At 47.9% G+C, this 22,057-nt stretch overlaps 1 protein-coding gene across 1 annotated transcript in view; it reads left to right on the top strand.

The window, feature by feature from the left end:
* Positions 1-15,015, top strand: part of Tbc1d24 (TBC1 domain family member 24) — a 25,556-nt gene extending 10,541 nt beyond the window's left edge. Inside the window, exons 2-9 of the mRNA XM_028760954.1 lie at positions 5,521-5,648; positions 8,598-9,687; positions 10,819-10,977; positions 11,788-11,851; positions 12,084-12,179; positions 12,653-12,881; positions 13,238-13,408; positions 13,983-15,015. Coding sequence (XP_028616787.1) covers positions 8,723-9,687; positions 10,819-10,977; positions 11,788-11,851; positions 12,084-12,179; positions 12,653-12,881; positions 13,238-13,392 — 1,668 coding nt within the window. The 5' untranslated portion in view covers positions 5,521-5,648; positions 8,598-8,722 and the 3' untranslated portion in view covers positions 13,393-13,408; positions 13,983-15,015. The remainder of the gene's footprint in view (positions 1-5,520; positions 5,649-8,597; positions 9,688-10,818; positions 10,978-11,787; positions 11,852-12,083; positions 12,180-12,652; positions 12,882-13,237; positions 13,409-13,982) is intronic.
* Positions 15,016-22,057: the final 7,042 nt, after the last annotated feature.

Below are 22,057 nucleotides of genomic sequence, written 5' to 3' on the forward strand. Positions count from 1 at the left end.
GAGAGAGAGAGAGAGAGAGAGAGAGAGAGAGAGAGAGAGAGAGAGAGAGAGAGAGAGAGAACACTAGCAAGAGAGCTAACCAACTGGGAATGGTGGGGATGTGTTCCCAGTGACACACCTCCTCCAACAAAGCCACACCTCCTAATCCTTTCCAAATGGTTCTACCAACTGAGGATCAACCAAGTATCCAAACATGAGCCTCTGGGCTGTTCTTATTCAGACTCGCTCCCAGTTCTCCCTCCTGGCCAGCCACCTGCCCTCATGATGTAACAGTGAAGCCAATGCTGATGAGCATGGCTTCCCTTCAGCCCACTCCTGGCCTCCTCCCTCTTCTGTGGGCAAAGGGCAGAACAAAGACTTTACTATAGGTGGAAGATGTTGAGTTTTGCGTTTCCCTGCGACATCTACAGCTTCCCTGATCTTTGGTCTTACCCTTGGCAAATGCAGGGCAGTGCACTGTGGGCAGAGGACACATCCTATGACAGGGTGCAGGCATCTCCTGGGAAATGTCATCCAATCAGCAACATAACATTTTGGGGAACTAAAAAGGATTTCTTTCCACATGTCTTTTGTTTCCTTCAAAATACACACTTCAGTTACCTTAAACTTTCAAATAGTCACCATGCTTGTAAGGAAAAGGCTGTGACCATCAGGAGAGGCTTGTGGTGTGGGGAAAGCAGCAGCTCTGGGCAGGAGGGGAAGTAAAGCTGTTTAAAGAGGCAGTCGTGTGTGGGTGTGGGGGTTACCACCAGAACTCAAGCTCTGGCCTCATTGCCTGTGGGAGAACTACACCTCTCTTCAGGAATGGCTGCTGGGATATCCATCCCAGAGGCCGCCAAGTATCGAGTGCCAGGCCTAAGACTCTGAGTGCAGCCTCAAAAGAAACATGGAGGTGACGTCTGTCCTGGCCTGTCTCCTGAGGGAGTGCTGTCTAAACAGTTTCAGTTCAGCTGTCACAGCAGGAACCTCTATTAGACTTCCCCTCCCCGGCCCCCATTCTTAGCATAAAACCCAGGCACCTTCTGTGTGTGTGTGAGTTCTGCCTCATGCTGGCCGAACTGCTCCTGGTATTGGCTGTACATTCTGGCCACACATTTTCTCCTTGGAGCTTGCCCTCCTCAGGGTCTTTGTACCTGCCCTCCTCACACTATCCCCAACACTGCTTAGCTCTTCTCCCAGCCACATCAGTTTCCTTACTCCAGTTCAGATGTCATCTCGTGGGAGGTGCTTACACCGTGGACCCTCATTAAAGTAGCCGTTACCCTACAGACCCACTACATGGAAACTGTACTGTCTGAAACCATCACCAGCTGTCACTCCATACATATGACAGGTGTCAAGTGACATTTTTCCTGCTTTCTGGGAATTACTGCTGAGACCCAGACCTGAGGGCCCGAAAACCGAGTGCCTCCCATTCCAGACACGTGGAGCTGAAGGAGAGGGAGCCAGCCAAAGGTGCTACTGGAGAACCAGCTCTTCTCTGTTGAGAACTTGAGGGTGCAGAAAGGGACTCTGAGACAATGCAGTGCAGTGTCTGTGATGACAAATGCCAACCCCCAGCCCTGGGGGAAAGTAGCTTCTCAAGAGCACTGTTAACAGTGGCAGTGCCTGTGCAGGGTCTGTGCTACTGTGTGTGCCGCGTCACTCTAATGTCACCCCACCCAGCAAGCCCAGAGGCAGTACTCAACTCAAAGGTGTTACTGAGAGCCAGTGTCTCTAAGGGTGAGTGTTAGTCATGATTGCAGTTGTCCACAAAACCGCTGCCGTGTGGAGATGTGAGGCCTGGCCCAAGAAGCTAAATCTAGGCCTCGAAGACAAGCCTGCTTGATTTCTTAGTTGGCCTCATTTGCACCTGCTTCCCCTCTCTCCCCTGACCACACCACACAAAATCTGAGGAGTGTGGCTTGTAAGTCTGTGTGACAGCACAGATAGACGAACAGCGCGTCATGTCAGGTTAGCTAGAAAGCCTCATCCCCTTGGGCCTGGGTTAGCTCACTGAGGGCAATGGGCACTTAGCATTCAAGATAGCTGAGGTTGGATCTTAGCATTAAAAAGAAAAAGTAAAAAGAGCCCCACGAGGTAACTTTCCTGTAATCCCCCCAACACCCCCCCCCCCACACACACACACACACACACGCACAAGGAGAAGTTCAAGGTCATCTTCGGCTAAGTAGACAGTTCCAGGCCAGCTTAGTTTATGTGAGAACCTATCTCAAAAATGGAAGAATGAGTGTGCGGTGGTGCTCATTTGAAGCTCAGTACGCTGGAGGCAGAGGCAGGCAGATCTCTGAGTGTGAAGCCAGCTCGGCTTACATAGTGAGTTCAGGCCCACCAGGGTTACATGTAGAGGCCCTGTCTCAAAGCACCAAAAAACCCAAAATTTAATTCTCCAAAGTGTGGGTATAAAAGCCCGGTTTATTTTATGTTTTTGATGAATTTCCTGCCTTCCTCACTTCTCCATTTTAATGAGCAATCTATAAAAAAAATGTGACTCAGTTGTAATGCGTGTGTAAATGTAAGGAAAGGTTTTGCAGGCCATTTACCACAACAGCAGTGGTAGCTAGCTCTTAGTTGACGGACCTGGGACTAGAGTGCTGGTCTAAGCAGTGCTCTCAAGGTTTGCTCTGTAATCTGGTCTTCTCTGACCTTTGTGATTATTCATCCTTTTTTATTGCTTTCCAGAGACAGGGTCTTTCTGTCTGGCCCTGGCTGTCCTAGTACTGACTGTAGGCCAGGCTGGCCTGGAACTGAGAGATCCGTGTGCCTCTGTCCCTCGTGCCCTCGTGCTGGGATTAACAGCTGTGCCACTGCCACCCTGTTGTGTCCTTTTTTTTTTTTTTAATTGATGTAGTTTTGACTTTATTTTATGAGTGTTCTGCCTGTGTGTTTATCTGTGCATCACCTGAGTGCTTATGGCCTCATCTCCCCGTATCTACAGCATGATGTGGGAATCAAACTCCAAGTCCTCCAGAAGGGCAGCCAGTGCTCCAAACCTCTGAGCCATCCAGCCAGCCCAATTATGCAGTCTGTTATCACATGATAAAAGCACTCTGAACCCATCTTTAATGATTTTTAAGTTTTATTTTATGTGATCTGTATGAGTGTTTTGCCTGCATGTATACATGTGCACCACATGTATGCCTCTTGCCCTAAGGAGTCAGAAGAGGGTGTCAGGCCTATATTATAGATGACTGGAGAACGCTTCATGTACTTAGCTCCAGTAACATCCTGGGTCCCTTTGAGAGGGATATGAGGAGAGATCGTTGGGTGTCATTGCCTCAGTGTCCCTCTGGTTCCAGCACATTCCTGAACCTCTTGCTACAGCTGTCTGTTTCCTCCTGAAGAAGCTCCTTGAGCAGTTCCCTCTGTACCTCCATGACTTCCGCAGGTCTCAGTTTAGTGTTCAACTGGAGCAGGCTGGCCCGTTCTGCTGAACTCCCGTTCTATCTATAAATGTTTTTATCCTGCTCAGAGGGAGCAGGTCCTGGTCACCCAGACAGAGTGGGCCTGTGGTGGCTCTGTAGGTTTTTAGCCCCAGAACCAAACTCTAACGATGACTCAGATGTAGGAAATTGTGCAGTGTGGGCATGGCTGAGGAGAGATAAGCAAGTGGGCCTGCTGATTTCAGAGCACTTCAGAGGGATCCCACACCTGCCCCCTCCTGCTCTACGAAAGGCTTTCCCACTGAGACACACAATGAAAATCAGTTTAATATGATTATAATGCTTGCATCAATTTTGGGTTTTGTTTGTAGTGCCAGATATTAAACTCAAGGCTTCAGTCATGGCTAAGTACTATAGCACTTAGCTACACCCTCAGCCCCAGAAAACGTTGTTTTAATTAGGGCTTTATATGAAAAAGCCCCTGTAAAGACTTATCAGTGGGAGCTGAAGAGATGGCTTAGCAATTAAGAGCACTTGCTGGTCTTGCAGAAGATGTGGCTTCTTTCCCAGTACCCCACATGATTGCTCAAGGCTGGCTGTAATTCTAGTTCCAGGGGATCCAATGTCTTTTTCTGGCCTCCATTGGCACTACACAATTGTGATCTTTCAAACATGCAGGTGAACTATGTAGACCAGACTGGCCTTGAACTCACAGAAATCCACCTGCCTCTGCCTCTCAAATGCTGAGATTAAAGGCATGAACTACTCACTTGGCCTTTTTTTTTTTTTTTTTTTTTTTTTTGGTTTTTCGAGACAGGGTTTCTCTGTATAGCCCTGGCTGTCCTGGAACTCACTCTGTAGACCAGGCTGGCCTCGAACTCAGAAATCCACCTGCCTCTGCCTCCCAAGTGCTGGGATTAAAGGCGTGCGCCACCACCGCCCAGCATCACTTGGCCTTTTTTAAGTGGAAGGAAATTCTGTACCAGAGTATGGTGGTACACAGCTATAATTTCACAACTCTGGAGGATATGGCAAGATGATCACAGCTTTAAAGCCAGAATATGCTGCAGAGTAAGACTGTCATTTAACAAAAACAAAAAAGGCAGGGGCAGGAGAGATGGGTCAGTGTTTAGAGCATTGGCTGCTTCTGGAGAGGAACCAGGTAATTAAAAAAAGAAGGCAGAGAGGTCATGCTAGGGCTAGGGGAGATGAGGGAGATGGAGCAGTTCTGGAGGCCCTGGCAATGGTACAGGAATATGAAGGCACCCGACACCACTGAAGCATCCTTTTGTTTGTTTGTTTGTTTGTTTGTTTGTATTCTATGTGCATCTTTTGACTGCATATCTGTCTGTGCACCACTTATGTGCCTAGTGCATATGGAGGCTAGAGGTGGGGATTGGATCCCCTGGAACTGGAGTTACAGATGGTTTTGAACCACCATGTGGGTGCTGGACATCGAACCAAGGTCCTCTAGAAGAGCAGCCAATGCTTTTAACCACTGAGATATCACTCCAGCCCTGAAGCGCCTTAAAATGTGGTTAAAATGGAGGTCGAGGAGATGGCACATTGGATAAGGCGCTTCCTGTGCAGCATGAGGACTGAGTTCAGATCACCAGAACCCCTATAAAGCTGGACTTAGGAGCATGCCTATGCAGTGCCAGCCCTAATGCAGCAGTATGTGGGTTGGCTGGAGACAGGAGAATTCCTTAAGCTCACAGGTAGCTAGCCTGGTGTGTGCAATAGTGAATAAGAGACCCTGTCTCAACGGAGGTGGGAGGCAGGGACCAATACTCAAATTTGTCTTCTGATCTCCCAACAAGTATGCTCTGAGACACACACCCTCACACACAGATATTTTAAAATGGTGTTTAGTATATTTTTTACCAAACAGAGGAGAAGAGTAAAATCAAAGTGTTTTCTTAGATAGTCTTACACAAATAGGATTTACATCACAATTCTTCTGTGGGTGTGGTGTTACATGCCTCAAGTCCCAGCACTCTGGAGGCAGAACTTGCGGACAGCCTGGTCTACAAAATGAGTTCCAGGACAGCCAGGGCTACACAGAGAAACCCTGTCTTAATAAAAAAATAAAACTATTTTAACTCAGTAGCATTTTCTTTTTCTGTTTATTTTCTAGTTGAATTTTCTAGATGCAAGAGAAATCAGAACGGTGTGGATATTTACGAGAACTCACTGAAGCGGACCCCTGTGGCATTGTTGGACAGTTCTACCGTCCAGATCACAAAGGTCAGCCCTTGTATGTGGGTGAGTACTGGACTTGTGTGCTCAGGACAGCAGCCTTTGGTGGAACCTTCAGAACCCAAGTCAGTGGGCTGTCAGGGCTGACTGTGCATGGCCTCTTAGTCATTCTCACCCTGCCTTCCCTCCACTGCCCTCCACTCTTCTTTTCTCCCCTCTCTCCTCTCTGTTTTGTCTGCTTGCCGGAAGCCAAACCTAAGGCCTCGTGTGTACTAGACAGGTGCTCTACAGCTGAGCTCCATCCCTGCCCTTGGGTTTTTTTAATCTTATGTATAGGAGTGTTTTACTTGAACATATTATATTTGTACCACATATATGCCTTTTTAAAGATTTATTTTGATAATAATTTTCTTATTTTTTAAAATTATAATGTAATTACATCATTTCCCCCTTCCTTTCTTCCTTTTCCTCCCTCCAAGCCTTCTCATGTAATCCCCCCTTGCCCTCTCAACTTCATGGTCTCATTTTTTTTTTTTCAATTGCTGTTACACACACTCTTAAATATATAGATATAACCTGCTCGGTCCATACAGTGTCACTTGTATGTACATGATTTCAGGACTGACCACTTGGTATTGGATAACCGACTGGAGGGCTCTTCCCTGGGGAAAACTGTTTCTCCAACTTTCAGCGTTCCTTAGTTGCCTGTACTTCTTTGTCCAAGACTAAGCTTGATTTTTGTTTGTTTGTTTAGACAGGGTCTAACTATATAGTCCTCTCTGGCTAAGAATTCACTGTAGTAAACCAGGGTGGGCCTTAAACTCACAAGGCATGCAACACTATGCCCTGCAAGATTTCTGTCTGTCTGTCTGTCTGTCTAGCTAGCTAATTTGATTTTTGAGACAGTGTTCCTCTGTGTAACAGAACTGACAGTCCTGAAACTCCCTCTGTAGACCAGGCTGGCCTCAAACTCAGACATCTGCCTGTCTCTGCCTCCCAAGTGCTGGGATTAAAGATGTGTACCACTATGCCTGGTTGTTTTTAATTTTTTAATGTATTTTATTTTATATGTAAGGGTATTTTGGTCTGCATGTACATATGTGTACCATTTGTTTGCCTGGTGCCCAAAGAGGTCAGAAGAGGGCATCCGATCCCCTGCATCTGAGTTACAGGCTGTTGTGAGTCTCCTGGCTTGAAACTGAACTCCTGATCCTCTACAAAAGCAGTCCATGCTCTTAACTGCTGGACTATCCACAGCCTATCTATCTGTTGTTGGGGTAGGGTCTCACTATGTAACTCAGTCTTGGATTTCCTGTGTAGCCCAGGAAGGGGTTGAATTCATGCTCTTTGTGATTCCCCTTCTCTAGAGTTCTGGTATTTCAAGCATGTGGACTACACCCTGCTCACCTGCTTCTCCTGTGTCTGGATCACAGCGGCTGCCGTGTAGTGAGATAGTACCATCTCCCCAAGACTCCTGGCTGTAGTTTAATTGGAGCAGTTCTGGAGTTTAATTGTCTGGTTTTGAAATTGCAGCACCTTCTACTTGTCCCTCTACATGATTACTAGAGAATTCCACCCCAGGCTCTATTTCTTATCCGACCAGTGGCTTCCGCTGGAATCACCTGTCTGGAGCTTAGCTTTTAAGCTGGCGGTCAGATGAAGATAGAACTGTTTTAGAACTTCTTCCTCGGGACTGGGACGTGGCACAGTGGTACAGTATCCATCCAGCACAGCGAGCAAAACACAAGAGTATCCTCAGATCAGAGCCTGACTGACAGACAGGCTGAGAGCAAGCACTGTCCAGCAGGCCCCTCTTGTCCTTTGTCCCTTTTTAGATAGCCCCTAGGCTATGGTAGCCTAAGTGGATTTTCCCAAGTAGAAAGCTGTTTGTTGCAAAATTAGAGATTTTTTTTCTTTTCTTTTTTTGTTTTGTTTTTGTTTTTTGTTTTGTTTTTGTTTTTTTCGAGACAGGGTTTCTCTGTGCAGTCCTGGCTGTCCTGGAACTCACTCTGTAGACCAGGCTAGCCTCGAACTCAGAAATCCGCCTGCCTCTGCCTCCCAAGTGCTGGGATTAAAGGAGTGCACCACCACCGCCCGGCAGTTTTTTTCTTTTCTTTTCTTCTCTTTTCTTTTTTTTTCTTTTCTTCTTTTTTTGTTTTTTGTTTTCTTTTAAGTCTTTTAAAAGACTATTGTACTTATATTTTTTAAAGATGGACTAGAAAGGGCTCAGTGCTTAAGAGCACTGATTGCTTTTCCAGAGGACTTGGGTTTGATTCTCAGCATCATATGGTGGTTCACAACTGTAACTCCAGTCCCAGGAGATCTGATACCCTCTTTTGGCTTCCTTGGGTACCAGGCATGCAATGGTGCACAGATATACCTGCAGGTAAGACACTCATACAGGTAAATAAAATTAATTTAAAATGTTTTTTAAAAAGATTTATCATCAGGCATGGTGGCACATGACTTTGATCCCAGTACTCAGGAGACAGGCAGGCAGATCTCTATGAGTTCCAGGCCAACCTGGTTTACAAAAAGAGTTCCAGGACAGCCCAGGTTACACAAAGAGATCCTGTCTTGAAAAAAAATAAGATTTATCGCATGATTTTATGTATGAGTATTTGTCTGCATTGCATCTGTGCAGTGCATAGAGAATGTGGGATCCCTCGGAACTGGAGCTAGAGTTTTAAACTGCCTGAACAGGTTGCTGGGAGTTGGACTCAGGTCCTCTGGAAGAGCAGTAAGCACTCTTAAGCATCCAGCATCTCTCTGGCCCATGGACTCAGGCTTTCAAAGCATTTCAGGGAACCTGTCCTCAGCTTCTCATTGCTTGGACCATGTGGCCTATCTGGAAACAGATGAACTCTGTGAAAAGAAGTTGTTCTCCAAAGTTAGTGACCACTTCTCAGAGCAATTATTTATCTTCCTAGTCCTTTTTAGTAAAATGAAAACAAAACAAGTCCTTTAAAATGTGGACTTTCAATCCATTCACTAATATTGTTTTTAATCCTACAGGGTGTGTGGGATGACAGACTGGTTAACAGAAAACACCCGAAGCTGAAGCCGGGGCTGCAAGATTTAGCTGCTCTTTGTTTCCTTCCTGGCAGCCTGAGACCTGCCTCCTAGGCACAGTGGGCGCCATGGACTCCCTAGGGTACAATTGCTTTGTGGATAAGGACAAGATGGATGCATCCATCCAGGACCTGGGGCCGAAGGAGCTGAACTGTACTGAGCTACAGGAGCTGAAGCAGTTGGCACGGCAGGGCTACTGGGCTCAGAGCCACACCCTGCGGGGGAAAGTGTACCAGCGCCTGATCCGGGACATCCCCTGCCGCACAGTCACACCTGATGCCAGTGTTTACAGTGATATTGTGGGGAAGATTGTGGGCAAGCACAGCAGCAGTAGCCTGCCCTTGCCTGAGTTTGTAGACAACACCCAGGTGCCCACCTACTGCCTGAACACACGGGGTGAAGGGGCTGTGCGCAAGATCCTCCTGTGTATTGCCAACCAGTTCCCCGACATCTCCTTCTGCCCTGCCCTGCCTGCAGTGGTGGCCTTGCTACTGCACTACAGCATTGACGAAGCTGAGTGTTTTGAAAAAGCCTGCCGCATCTTATCCTGCAATGACCCCAGCAAGAAGCTCATTGACCAGAGTTTCCTGGCCTTTGAGTCTTCATGTATGACATTTGGGGACCTGGTGAACAAGTACTGCCAGGCAGCCCACAAACTGATGGTAGCTGTGTCAGAGGACGTCCTGCAGGTCTACTCTGACTGGCAGCGATGGCTCTTTGGGGAGCTGCCCCTTAACTACTTCGCCCGTGTTTTTGATGTCTTCCTTGTAGAAGGCTACAAAGTATTGTACCGAGTTGCTCTGGCCATCCTCAAGTTCTTCCACAAGGTCAGAGCAGGACAGCCCCTGGAATCAGACAATGTAAAGCAAGACATCCGGATGTTTGTCAAGGACATTGCCAAGACAGTGTCCCCTGAGAAACTACTAGAGAAGGCCTTTGCCATCCGCCTGTTTTCCCGCAAGGAGATCCAGCTCTTGCAAATGGCCAATGAGAAAGCACTGAGGCAGAAGGGTATTACTGTCAAACAGAAGAGGTAGGCAGACCCCAGGATCGTGTGCATGTGTGCCCATGCTTCTGTTTGTGTGTGTGTGTGTGTGTGTGTGTGTGTATACACGTGCGTGCGCGCACGCCTGTGCTGTGAACATATTGCACCTATGGAGTGGGAAGCTTTAGTGGGAGGCATCCTTGAGGTCTGAGCATGAGTCTGCTTCTGGCCTTCTGTCTGTCCACCTGTCCACATGTGAATACAAAGACATTAGAAAGCAGGAAGGGCTTTGCAGTTATGGCCTTAACAAGACAAGGAAGCTGGATGTTACCAGGGCGTCAGAAGGTCCAGCAATTGCCAGGCTGGCCTCCTAGAGGTCACATCAGAAAAGCCCCTGCTCTGCCCTTCCAGCTCCAAGTTTCATGGCTGGCATTCTTCTGAATGCTGATTGTGGTCTCCCTGTCCCTGGAAGCAGGGTTGGGAATAGTCATGGTATTTGATACCTCACACTGTAGGCTGCTGTAGACATGGCTGGCTGCTGGTATGGAGGTCACTTTCTCCTGGGCCCAAAGGAAGGCATATATGGGGATTAGTACCCACCACTAACGTCGCCTTGTCTGTTTTATTTTTCTTCTTCTCCGTGTCCGTTGCTTCCTCCTGTTTCTCAGTGTCTCACTTTCTAAAAGGTAGGTCTAAAACTGCACCTTGATGCTTGCCTTCTCTGTCCTGCCTTCTTCCAGCTCTGGTGCTACTGCTTGGTATCTCCCAAGGACCTGTGGCTCTTGTGGGCTGCCTTCTGCTTGCTGCTTTAGCCTATTGACGCAGGCTCTGTCTGTCTGTCTGTCTGTCTGTCTGTCCATCTTTCTGCTGGTGCTTGGCTGGCTCTGCAGCCTTGTCTTGCTGAGGCTTACTTCATTTGTCCTGGTTTCTTAAAGAAAAACGCTCTTGTCCTTACACCTGCAGGCTGGGTGCTCTCCCATGTGACAGGTGGGAGGTGGGACTTCTAGGAATAATTTCACCCCATTTCCAGCTGGCCCCCAGAGCCAGGCTGCAAACCTGGCTGGGTAGGTGAGATACCCTTTTCAGGCTGTGTACCAAAATGAAGCCGCTGGGGCCCAGGGGAGGGCGCGGTCAGGACTGTGCTCACTGTGGGCTCTGACCCCTCCTTGCTTTTCCCAGGCAGTTTGTACACTTGGCTGTCCACGCAGAGAACTTCCACTCCGAGATTGTCAGTGTGAAGGAGATGAGAGACATCTGGTCCTGGATCCCCGAGCGCTTTGCCCTCTGCCAACCCCTCCTGCTCTTCTCATCACTGCAGCATGGGTACAGCCTAACCAGGTGAGGGGCCGCTAACACCTTGTGAGTCACATCCTGCACCCCACTTCCAGGAAGTCATAGGGTAGCTGGAAATGAGCCTTTGAACCTGGGACCCTAGTAAGGTCCTGGCTCTCCGTCATTTCCAGGTCATGTAGACTTTGGAAGTCATTGCTGTATGTACCGCAGCTGAGGGCCCTGTGTAGGCATCATGAAGAAACAAATGTCAACGTTCCTGTCTCAGGAGCTCAGAATTGTTAGGGGGAAGTTACTCAGGCAGTTGGCCCTGACTCCCTGCTGTCCTCATCCACCATGTCCATCACAAGCCTGAACCAGGTACCCCTTTGTGGGGCTCTGGCTGTGTAAGCCCCTGGCATTCTAACCGGGGCACACTGCCCTCCAAGCCAGCTTGGTCAGGTCCAGGTAGTATTCAAGTCTCAAATGACAGTTCACAAACTCTTGACCACCCTACCCCAACCTGAAGACTACAATCACACAAGCAGTTTGGCTTGGTTGAACTCCTTTTCCCAGCCCCTGGGGTGCCTCAGTAGCACAGTGGCAAGCCTCACCTTCCTCCCACATCCAGGGCTAAGCTTTCCTGCTCTGCTTTCTGCTTCCAGCACTCAGCTTTGCCTGAGGGGATATACTGTGACTCTTCTCCCTTGTCACAGCAGGGCAGCCTGGCCTGGGTGCAGAGTCCTTGGCCACTGTGGACAGAGTTGGCTGGAAAGGAGTATAGCTCCCAGGCCTCTCTACCCTAGACCTTGAGACTGACGGTTGGGAGGGTGAGGGAGGACATGCAGGGTAGGTAGCACATGTGCTCTCTGCCCCCAGGTTCTATTTCCAGTGTGAAGGACATGAGCCCACCCTCCTGCTCATCAAGACCACTCAAAAGGAGGTGAGGAGCCTGGCTCAATAAGTTGGTGCCAAGTCCCGAAAGCCACAGGGGAAGACACAAGTGACCAGAGGCTCGCCTCCCTGAGCTCCACCCTCTCCCACACTGGTTTTGCCCTCAGTGGTGGAAGAATGCAGGATACCAGGGTCCTAAGCTGAGACTTGGTCACTCAGCACCAGAACAAGAGGGTGCTCCTGAGGGCAGAAGGCACAGTCTCACCCAGTTCCCTCCTCAGGTTTGTGGGGCTTACCTGTCAACAGACTGGAGCGAGAGAAATAAGTTCGGAGGCAAGCTGGGCTTCTTTGGGACTGGAGAATGCTTTGTTTTTAGGGTGAGTTGGACTGAATGTGGGGTCCCTCTGGCCACTCCCTCATGCCCTGACTGTCCCCATTTTTTCAGATATTCTAAGCATTTCAGTCTTCCCTCCAAAACTGAATGCAGGCCCAGTATCTGCAGTGGGCCAGGGTATTGTCTGACCCCGGGCTGTCACAGAGGCTGGCAGAAGCCACCAGGCCATGTACCTGGGCAGCCCTGCATAAGAGCCTAGTTTCATTTCCACTGTTCACTGTAGCAAATATACTAAAGCATTCTGTTGTTTACTCTGGGTTTCGCTGGTCAGACCGTGAGAACCCTAAGAGCTAGCAGGGCCTCATCAGCAATGTGCGTACCATTGCCACAGTCCCCACTCAGGGACCCACTCACAAGAGTCATGGGATGGAGATGGGCTGTACTTTTGGAGCACATGCGGTAGCCCAGTGAGGTGTCAGATGGCAGTAACTGTGACTGTCACCCATTCATCCCCAGCTGCAGCCGGAGGTGCAGCGCTATGAGTGGGTGGTCATCAAACACCCAGAGCTGACCAAGGCAGCATCCTTCAAGTCCTCAGAGGCTGCGGCCAGTCCTTCCCTCATCAGCCACAGCTCTTCAGACCCTGCGGATCGGCTCTCCCCTTTCCTGGCTGCCCGGCACTTCAACCTGCCCTCCAAGACTGAGTCCATGTTCATGGCTGGGGGCAATGACTGCCTCATCATTGGTGGGCACCCATTCCCTTCACCCTAGACTGGGTCCTGCCTGTACTTGGAAGGGACTTGTGGGTAGCTGAAGCCCCTGTGCCCAGTCATTGTTGACGGGTAGTGGTAGGCATCTAAGTCAAGCAAAGGAAAAGGACCTGGGTTGTTTGGGGTGGAGATAGGGACTATGGGCTAGCAAGCTAGCATTAGGCGGGGAGCCAGGCCCGGGTAAGCCTGTGCTTCCAGAGGAGCCGCTGCAGTCCAACGGATCTCTTCACTGAGATTTCTTCTTAGCAGACCCTTCAAGGACAGAAACAATGGGGTCTCTAGGGAATGGTGGTTGTTGGAGCAGAAAGACATCTATCTGCACGTCCCACAGGGGGAGGAGGTGGCCAAGCACTCTACGTTGATGGGGATCTGAACCGAGGGCGCACTGGACACTGCGACACTTTCAACAACCAGCCCCTCTGCTCGGAGAACTTCCTCATCGCTGCTGTGGAGGCCTGGGGCTTCCAAGACCCTGATACCCAGTGACGGGCCTGCGTTGATGGTGACTGAGCCACATTGTGGGGTGATGGGCAGAAGCCCAGCTGCCTTTTCAGGGAGCAGGGAGTGAGTGAGACACCAGCCCCAGGAAGTGGAAAGGTTTGCTGTGTAGTGGGGATGTCACAGTTTCCCAAGTCAGGCCTGGCCCCGCTTGGACCAGTTGCCCTCTACTTTAGACTTAGGTTAGAATCCCTGAGCCCTCCTGCTTCTGAGCTCAAGGGCTGCTAAGCCCTCAGCCCTGTCTAGCATCTGTGTAAGAGACACCCACTGCCCTCACCCAGGGCCCTGGCTCTGCCAGATATCCTGTACCCACAATTAAGCTACATTTCCTTGCCCCTGAGCCTCATAAGGAAAGGACAAAGGAATCTTCTTGCCAAATGTGGGCCTGTGGTGCCCCCTGCTGGTGCTTTGACCCTGCAGCTCCTCAGACCTCTGACCAGCTGAGGTTCCCCTGGGCTACATTTGCTGCTGCTATAGGATAGGATTGGGGGGGGGCAGGATTTGTGAGTTCTACAGCTCCCTCTATTCTAGACAGGATGAGGGCTGGACAACTGTCTCTTGTCTTTGTGTTTCTGCAGAGCCTGAAGCTCTTGCTGCGCCTCACTGCGACTCCACACCTGAAGGTGGCCTCTGGAGAGACTTTCTTTGACCAACTTGCCAGTCAGTTCCATTTCCAGGGTTCTTCTCAGAGCCAACTAGACTCAGTGAGGCCTTTGCCTCTTGTCCCTGTGGCCTCCTTGAAGTTCTGTGGTCTTGGTGACTCTTGTGCTTCCTTTCCCTTGTCACAGTGACTGAGGCCCACCTAGCATGGCATGCTTGTCCCTGTCCAGCGTTCTGCCTTCTCCCCAGGCCCTGTGCTCCCCTGGACCTGCTCACACAGTGTCTGACACACTGTGTGACCTGATCCCTCAGCTCGCACTATGGCTGACCATGTACCATATCTTCTGTGAGCTACGCATTAAGGCCTTCAGGTCTGGATGTCTGTGCTTCCTGAGCCCTGTCCTAGCCTGAGACACAGTAGATGCAAGGGAGGCACTGCCTCTGAGGACCATAGCAAGCGCCATTTCCCCATGACCTCCCTCGCACCCTGTGACCTCCCTCAGCTGGTCCTGAGGGTCTAGGCACCACAGAGAAAGAGAGAAGAAACAGTGGCCCAAATGGGTGTGCTGGGACCATAGAAGTCTGGATCATAAGGACAGGCGCCTAGTTCCCACATGACTGTCCTGTGTGCCTGAGAGTCAGCATGTGTCAGGCCAGCGCTCATTTCCACGCTGAGACTCACTTCTGCCGGGGAAGGTTCATTCTTCCCTGTTCCATTGACCCACATCCGCTCTCGGCAGGGCCACAGCAGCAGAGGAAGCAGGGCGGGAAGGAGCTTCATGTAACCTGGGCTACCTGGTAAACGCACCTAGAACTTTGGACTCTGCACAGTGGACCTGTACCCCCACTATGCTGGCTTCCAGGATGGCTGGCATGACTCTATAGAGGGAAGAGGAACCGCTGTTGCTCACCTTCACACAAGGTTGTAAGCCTTGACACCCATGTCCCTGAGCCCACTGCCCAGACCTATACCTTCAACTCTGGTGTGCATTTAACACCATCTTGATCTTTGGTCATTGTTGTTTCTGGCAAGATCTTACTAGGTAGCCTAACTGGCCTGGAACTCCCTATGTGGCCCAGGCTAGCCTGGAAATTGCTATGTAGCCTAGGTTGGCCTCAAAAATCATGGTCTCCCTCAGCCTCCTAAGTGCTGGGCTTCTAGGTGTTAGGCCCAGCTCAGTACTTTGCTGTTGCACTGACTATGGGTTCTGAGTTGGGCTCCAGCCAGAAGGCCCCCAGGACGTTCCCAGGCTGTGCCGTTCCCAGGCTGTGCCGTTCCCAGGCTGTGCCGTCATGCTGCTCACCCATGCATTCCCACTGAGACTCAGAAGCCTTTCAGAAGCAATGAAGTTAACTGGAGTATGTGCAGGGCTCTGCAGGGCTCCTGACTGGTGGTGGATCTCTTCTGTGTGGCCCCCTGGCAATCCCAGGGGTCTAGCCCAAGGAGACTGATGATGCTTAGTTGTGATCACATCATAAGCAAAGTTCTTAGCTTTTTGTCCACAACAAACTCAGTTCTTTAAATTTAATGTCCTTTTCCCCTGACTTTTCTACCAAAAGGTGTGTATTGTTTTCTTTACATTTTTATTCTTATCACTGTTCTTATCTGATACTAAGTGTTCTCACTTAGTATTTATTTTATTAATGTTTTCTATTATTTATTAGCTTTTGATGTTAAAAAAAAACAAGCCAAAATGTGATGGCATTGTATAAGAAGTTACATTTTAGCAGCATTTAAACATTTGTTTTTAAAACAAATACTGAATCTAATTTAAGCCCATTCATTAAACTAAGAAAGTTTGTTAATATATACCATATGCCCTTGGGGCCTCCGAAAATCAGTTTATACTGTTGGTTTAGTTTGTGAGAAGAGTGTCAGTTTCATGCAGCTCAGGCTAGCCTTGAACTAACTGTAGCTGACGCTGTTCTTGAATTCATCTTCCTGCCTCTTCCTCTACACACTTGGATTGTAGGTGTGTGCCACCATGCCTGGTGACAGCTTACTTTTAAAGTAATTTATGATATAACACTAGGTGTTCGCATTTTAAGAATTTATGTATGTATATGTGTGTATATATATGTATATATATGTATATGTAATTTTTTTTGTTGTTTTTTTGGTTTTTTTTTTTGTTTTTTCGAGACAAGGTTTCTCTGTGTAGTCCTGGCTGTTATGGAACTCACTCTGTAGACCAGGCTGGCCTCGAACTCAGAAATGCGCCTGCCTCTGCCTCCCAAGTGCTGGGATTAAAGGCTTGTGCCACCACCACCCGGCGTGTTTTTGTTTTTCGAGACAGGGTTTCTCTTAGCAGTCCTGGCTGTCCTGTCACTCTGTAGACCAGGCTCACAGATGCACCTGCCTCTGCCTCCCCAGTGATGGGATTAAAGGTATTCGCCACCACCATCCAACCTAATTTCTCTATTTTAATTATTAAACTAAAATTACTATTTAATTTTTCCTATTTTTGTAAGCTGTCTTTTATTTTTCCAGTTTTTCAGAGCAGTGTGTTTTATTTAGAGCATTCTGGATTTCAGATCTTTAAATGTCTTTTACTCATTTCCTGAGTTCATAGAGGTTTTCTGGTCTCCTTAAATATTTTATATTTGACAATTTAAGGTTTGCACCCTTTTTTTATTTTTTTTGAGATTTTGAGAATTGAACCTAGGACCATATACATGCTAAGCAAGTTCTCTACCACTGAGCCAAGTCCTTACCCCTACATTTATATACTGAACTGATTTTTAGTTTACATCAGAATCACTGAGATGGAAGTTTTCATAGGCTGTCATCCACTTGTCTACTATAAACATCAAAAAACAATTGGCCTAGTGGCACACCTTGAATCCCAGAACTCAGAGGGTAGAGGTAGGTAGATCTCAGTGAGTTTGAGGGCATCCTGCTCAGTGTGACAGGTTCCAGATCAGCCAGGGCTACACAGTAAGACTTTGTCTTAAAGACAGACAGACAGACAGACACACACACACACACACACACACACACATATATGGGGGGAGGTGCAGAGAGAAGGCTCAGCAGTTAGAGCACTGGGTCTTCCAGAGGACCCACATTCAATTTTCAGTATCTATATGTTGGCTCACAACTATCTATAACTCTGTTCCTAGGGATCTTTCTTAGCCCTTTCTGGGCCTCTGTGGGCACTGTGCCAGTATAGTACACAGACACAGTCAAAACACTCATACACATAAAATAAAAATGAAGGAAAAGATAAAACCTAAATTATTGTGGTGCAGTGCCCCTGACTGGACCGCAGGCCTTGTCTTTCTGCTGGACAGGAATACATGCAGTTTTACAGAGACCTGCTCTCTTGCATCTTCAGTAAATCTAGAGAGTTGTAGATTATACTACTTGTTTTGTTTTGAAGCCACCATTGAGGTTGAAGTTCTGTAGTAACTACCTCAGAGAGAGCTGGCTCCTCCACAGCTCCCTTTAGGTTTATGTGGCAAAGTTATTATGTCAAGCATGAGTGCCAAACAGGCCTTACACTTCTTTCCCCACAGTATTTACACCAGGCCAGGAAGTATGTGAAGTGTAAAAGATTATTTTTGTTACTTGGGCCTAGTGTGTGTCTATAATCCCAGCACATGGATGGTGGAGACAAAAAGATCAAGTCATCCTTAGCTACAGAACAAGTTCAAGCTAGCTATGGCTACAAGAGACCCTGTCTCAATAAACAAACAAACAAACAAATAAGTGGAGCCTTTTATGACTTCCCTTATTACATCAATCTCTGATTGTGCTATAAGTATTAGATGCAGTGTCTCATGGTTACCCTGTTACAGACAAAATGTTGTTTACAGGCTTGGTCATTTTGTTGATCTGCATGGAAATGTGTCAATACTGTATGTAGGACTAAGGAATCAGCCCGTGGGCACATGGACAGGCTAACCTGTGACATGTCAGGAATCGACGAAACAAAAGATTTCGCTGTAGACTTTGGCATCCACTGGTGTGCCGCTTGTCTGCTCTGAGGTCGCTGCCTGGCCCTATTTTCCTGTGTGAAAAGACCAGTGTACCTCAGCTGTGCATTACACCATAGCATGGAGCATGCACTTAGGAACTTATATGCAGAACTAGGTGGCTCATAAGAGCACTGGTTGAGTGGTGCATGCCTTAGTTCCAGTATCAAGAAGCAAAGGCTGGTGGATTTCTGAGTTCGAGGCCAGCCTGGTCTACAGAGTGAGTTTCAGGACAACCAGGGCTACACAGAGAAACTGTGTCTCTGGGGATGGGGTAGGGGAGCACTGTCTGCTTGTCCAGATAATCCAGGTTTGATTTCCAACACCTAAATTGTGATTCACAACCATCAGTTACTCCAGTACCAGGGGTTCTGACACCCTCTTCTGGACTATTTGAACACTGCATGCAAGTGGTGCACAGACATACATGCAGGCAAAACAACCATTCACATAAAATAGAAATAAAGGTTAAAAAAAGTTTGTAAGCTGAAGACCGAAAGGGAAGAAGTTCCAAGCATAATTTTGCCTTTTAAATCTTGTAGTTATGGACTTTGACAAATGGCCACCAATTAGGAGTTATGGTGTACACTCATCTCTGCTCAGGAGGCTGAGGCACAAAGATTGTAAGCATGAGGCTGCTCTGACTTATCAGGGAAGTTTCAGGCTGACCTAGCTTACATAGTGAGACCTTATCTTTAAAAAAGAAACAACAGAAAACAATGTGGTCCCCAACTGACTGTGTGGAGTGTCTGGATGAGTAGCCAACATACTCATGCTTACAAAGCAAAAGTGTGGATTTGCAGCAAAATACAACTTTGTGATGTGAAAATAAGTGAGTTGGTGATGTTTTGGTTAGTGTTAATATGTCTCCTAAATAAAATTAGTGACTGTTGAAGAGGTATCTTTGTACATCTGTGCCATGAGAGTACTGGATGGAGGGTCCTAGCACCTTTCTCACAGGATATACTGTTCATCTCTTGAGAAGGAAACAGACTAAGGATCGACTGGAGCTATAGGTTGCGCCAGCCCATCATAGCTGTGACAAGGAGACTCCACAGAGGCAAGTATGTCCTCTTCTGGATTTGCACTGCCAGCCACAGTAACCTGCTTCCTGACCTTGCTTTCTGCCTTTTGGTCCTCATTGCTTGTCATTTGGAGTAAATGGAGAAGGACCACTGTCGGGAATCATCATCAGATTTCTCCAGTTGTCTCGGTTCCTGTGAAACAAAACTCAGTGTCAAAAGAAGTCAAGGCAAACCTGCATCTCTCATTCGAAAGGAGACTATTTAACTTGGACATTTGTATAACTTAATACTAACATATTTCCTAATGCCTCATATACTTTTTAAAAATGTCTTGTGTAAGCCCCAGACTTAACTTTTCTGCTTGAGACAGAGTGTCCTAGGGTACCCACACTGTCTTTCAACTCACTCTGTAGCTCAGACAGGCCTTGAACTAATAGCCCATCCAAGAAGGTGAGATTATAGGCCTATACCACCAGGCCTAGCAGAACATTGTTCCTTGAACTCTACACAAATGCCAACTACCCTGCCTAGTTCCTCCCTGTGAAGCTGGTGGGCTCTGTTCCTGCCCTGTACCTGCAGCTCCTCTGGGATCCTTCTTGCTTCTCCATGAAACAGTGGCAGCCAGCTTCTCTAGTTCTCTTCCCCAGATTGGCAGCAAAAGTAAATATGGCCTGTGATCTGCTCCTTTGCTGTCTCTTAGTTCAAGGGCTTTCCTGCTGTGTTGCAGGTTACTTTAGAAGATGCTGGTTGTCTGCTAGGCCAGCAGGGACTTGACCCCAGGACTATGCCAGCATAGCTACAGTAAGCTCTGGTTTTCTGCAGTTCTTCACATGAATCCAGAACCAGTTTCTGGGCTTTTGCTACTGCTCAAGCCCTTTCCTAGAAGACTGGGGTCTGTTGTAGCTCCTAAAACACTCTGCTGCTTTCCTGCCATCCACCTTCTGACTGTCCACCCTCGGAGGCAGGAGTGCTGAACACTGCAGAATTAACAGCTGCTGCACTGCTCGTGTGGTACAGGCGCCTCCAAGGCTCGTCCTGCACTGCTGGCATTCCCTAAAATAGCTCTTTCCTCTTACTGTCAGTGCTCAGGACCACCCTGTGGTTGGCATCAAGACATGGACAAACACAAGAAGCATACCTGTAAGCTCAGGACTTGGGAATTAGAAGCCAGAGGATCCGGAGTTCAAGGCCAGCCTAGACTATGTTAAGCCTCCCACACACACAAAGAAGAAAACTGGATTGTATCTTTTTCCTGTTGTAAACGTTATCATCTTTTTTTTCTTCTTGGTTTTTCAAGACAGGGTTTCTTTGTGTACTCCTGGATGTCCTGAACTCACTGTTAACCAGGCTGGCTTCACACTCAGAGATCCGTCTCTACTACCATGCATGGAATTAAAGGCGTGCTTCACGACAGCCGGCAACCTTTTCATCTTTTTTTCTTTTTTTGGTTTTTTGAGATAGGGTTTCTCTGTATAGCCCTGGCTGTCCTGGAACTCACTCTGTAGACCAGGCTGGCCTCGAACTCAGAAATCCGCCTGCCTCTTCATCTTTTAAGATTTAATTTAGAGATCAGCTTTTTCTGGGTCCTCATGGTGGAGCCCCAGATACTCCTTCCTGGGTACACACCCCTTTATCTAGCAAACTCATTTCAAGCTTTGTTTTGGAGATTTGTTCAGGGACATGTATGCTCCCACAAGAGGCTCCAAGCTCATCTTTGCTTTCCTGATACTCAGTGTGTTCCCGCTACCGAGTGGAGAAATGTAGGCTCAAAGGCAGATGGGCCATGCACACTGAGGGTTTAGCCAACACCTGACAACCAGCTTCCAGAGCCAAGTTACAGGAAACTAACAGTATACTGAGAGCCTCCTGTGCCCCCTGGTGGCAAAGTTGCCTCACTGCCTGCCTGTTCATTTTCAACGTTAAGAACCAGTCCAAGCCCCTTGTACACTTGAAGTTTGGAATTTTTGCTAGTAGTGGGGGGGTTTCCTGCCCTGCCTGCCTTGTTAATATATGTATCTGGTGTCTCGCTTGTGGTCTGATCCATAGAAACAATGTAGATCTGCAAACCATGTGATATTCAAACGGTGTCAAGGAGCCCAGGCAGCAAGTGACAGATTCTGTGTTTCTAGGACTTTATTAGTTTTTATTTTAGACAAAGTCTCGATATGTAGCTCTGGCTCTCCTGGAACTTGCTATGTAGATCAGGCTGACCCTTTACCTCTGAATCCTGAGCAGGGGTTTTTATTTTGCTGTTTTATTATTATTTATGTGGTGATTACCTGCACATATGCATGTGCACTATGGGACCAGAGGATGGTGTTAGACTCCCTATAACAAGTTACAGGATGTGGATTCTGGGACTAGAACCCAGGTCTTCTGCAAGAGCAAGTGCTTTTAACCATTGAGCCTTCTTTCCAGGCCTCCCTGTTTTGATTTCTTTGATCCTTATTCCATAGGTATTTATTTCTGGTGTTAAGAATTAAATCCAAGACCCTATGCACACTAAACACACACTCTACCATCAAGCTATACTCCCTGCTGCCCCACAGTAGGCACCCTTATTTTATGTTTTTAGGTAAGATCTGTCTGTATAGCCTAGGCTAGCCTCAAGATCTGCATTGTCCTGCTCAGCCTCTCAAATGCTGGGATTATAGATGTCCATCGACATGTGTGGCTCAACCGTTTTTTAGTTAAAAAAAAAAAAAGAACGCGCTGCCTTTGGTCATGTTCCATTTTCTAAAATACTGCAGTTATCGATGCTATTTAATGTTTCCACCAGCCATGTCTGGGCTACACATGGTTCTATCTCACCCGAGTAAGAGAGCAAGGTGCCATCACTATATGGAATCATCTGCCCATGTCCTTGTGTTCCTCTCCCTCCACCCCCATGCCTTTGTGGTGGACTGGAAGGAAGCTGTTGGCAAGGCTCCTCCTGGGACACACAGTTCTTGATGTTCCTGTAAAGGCTACTGCTTCTCCCTCCCCCTCCTCTCCCTTTCCTTCCTTCCCTTCCCCTTGTTCCTCCTATTTTTTCTCCTTTCCTTTGCCCC

The sequence above is a fragment of the Grammomys surdaster genome, unplaced genomic scaffold, assembly GCF_004785775.1.
Source record: "Grammomys surdaster isolate TR1022 unplaced genomic scaffold, NIH_TR_1.0 126612, whole genome shotgun sequence".
Taxonomy (NCBI): Eukaryota; Metazoa; Chordata; class Mammalia; order Rodentia; family Muridae; genus Grammomys; species Grammomys surdaster.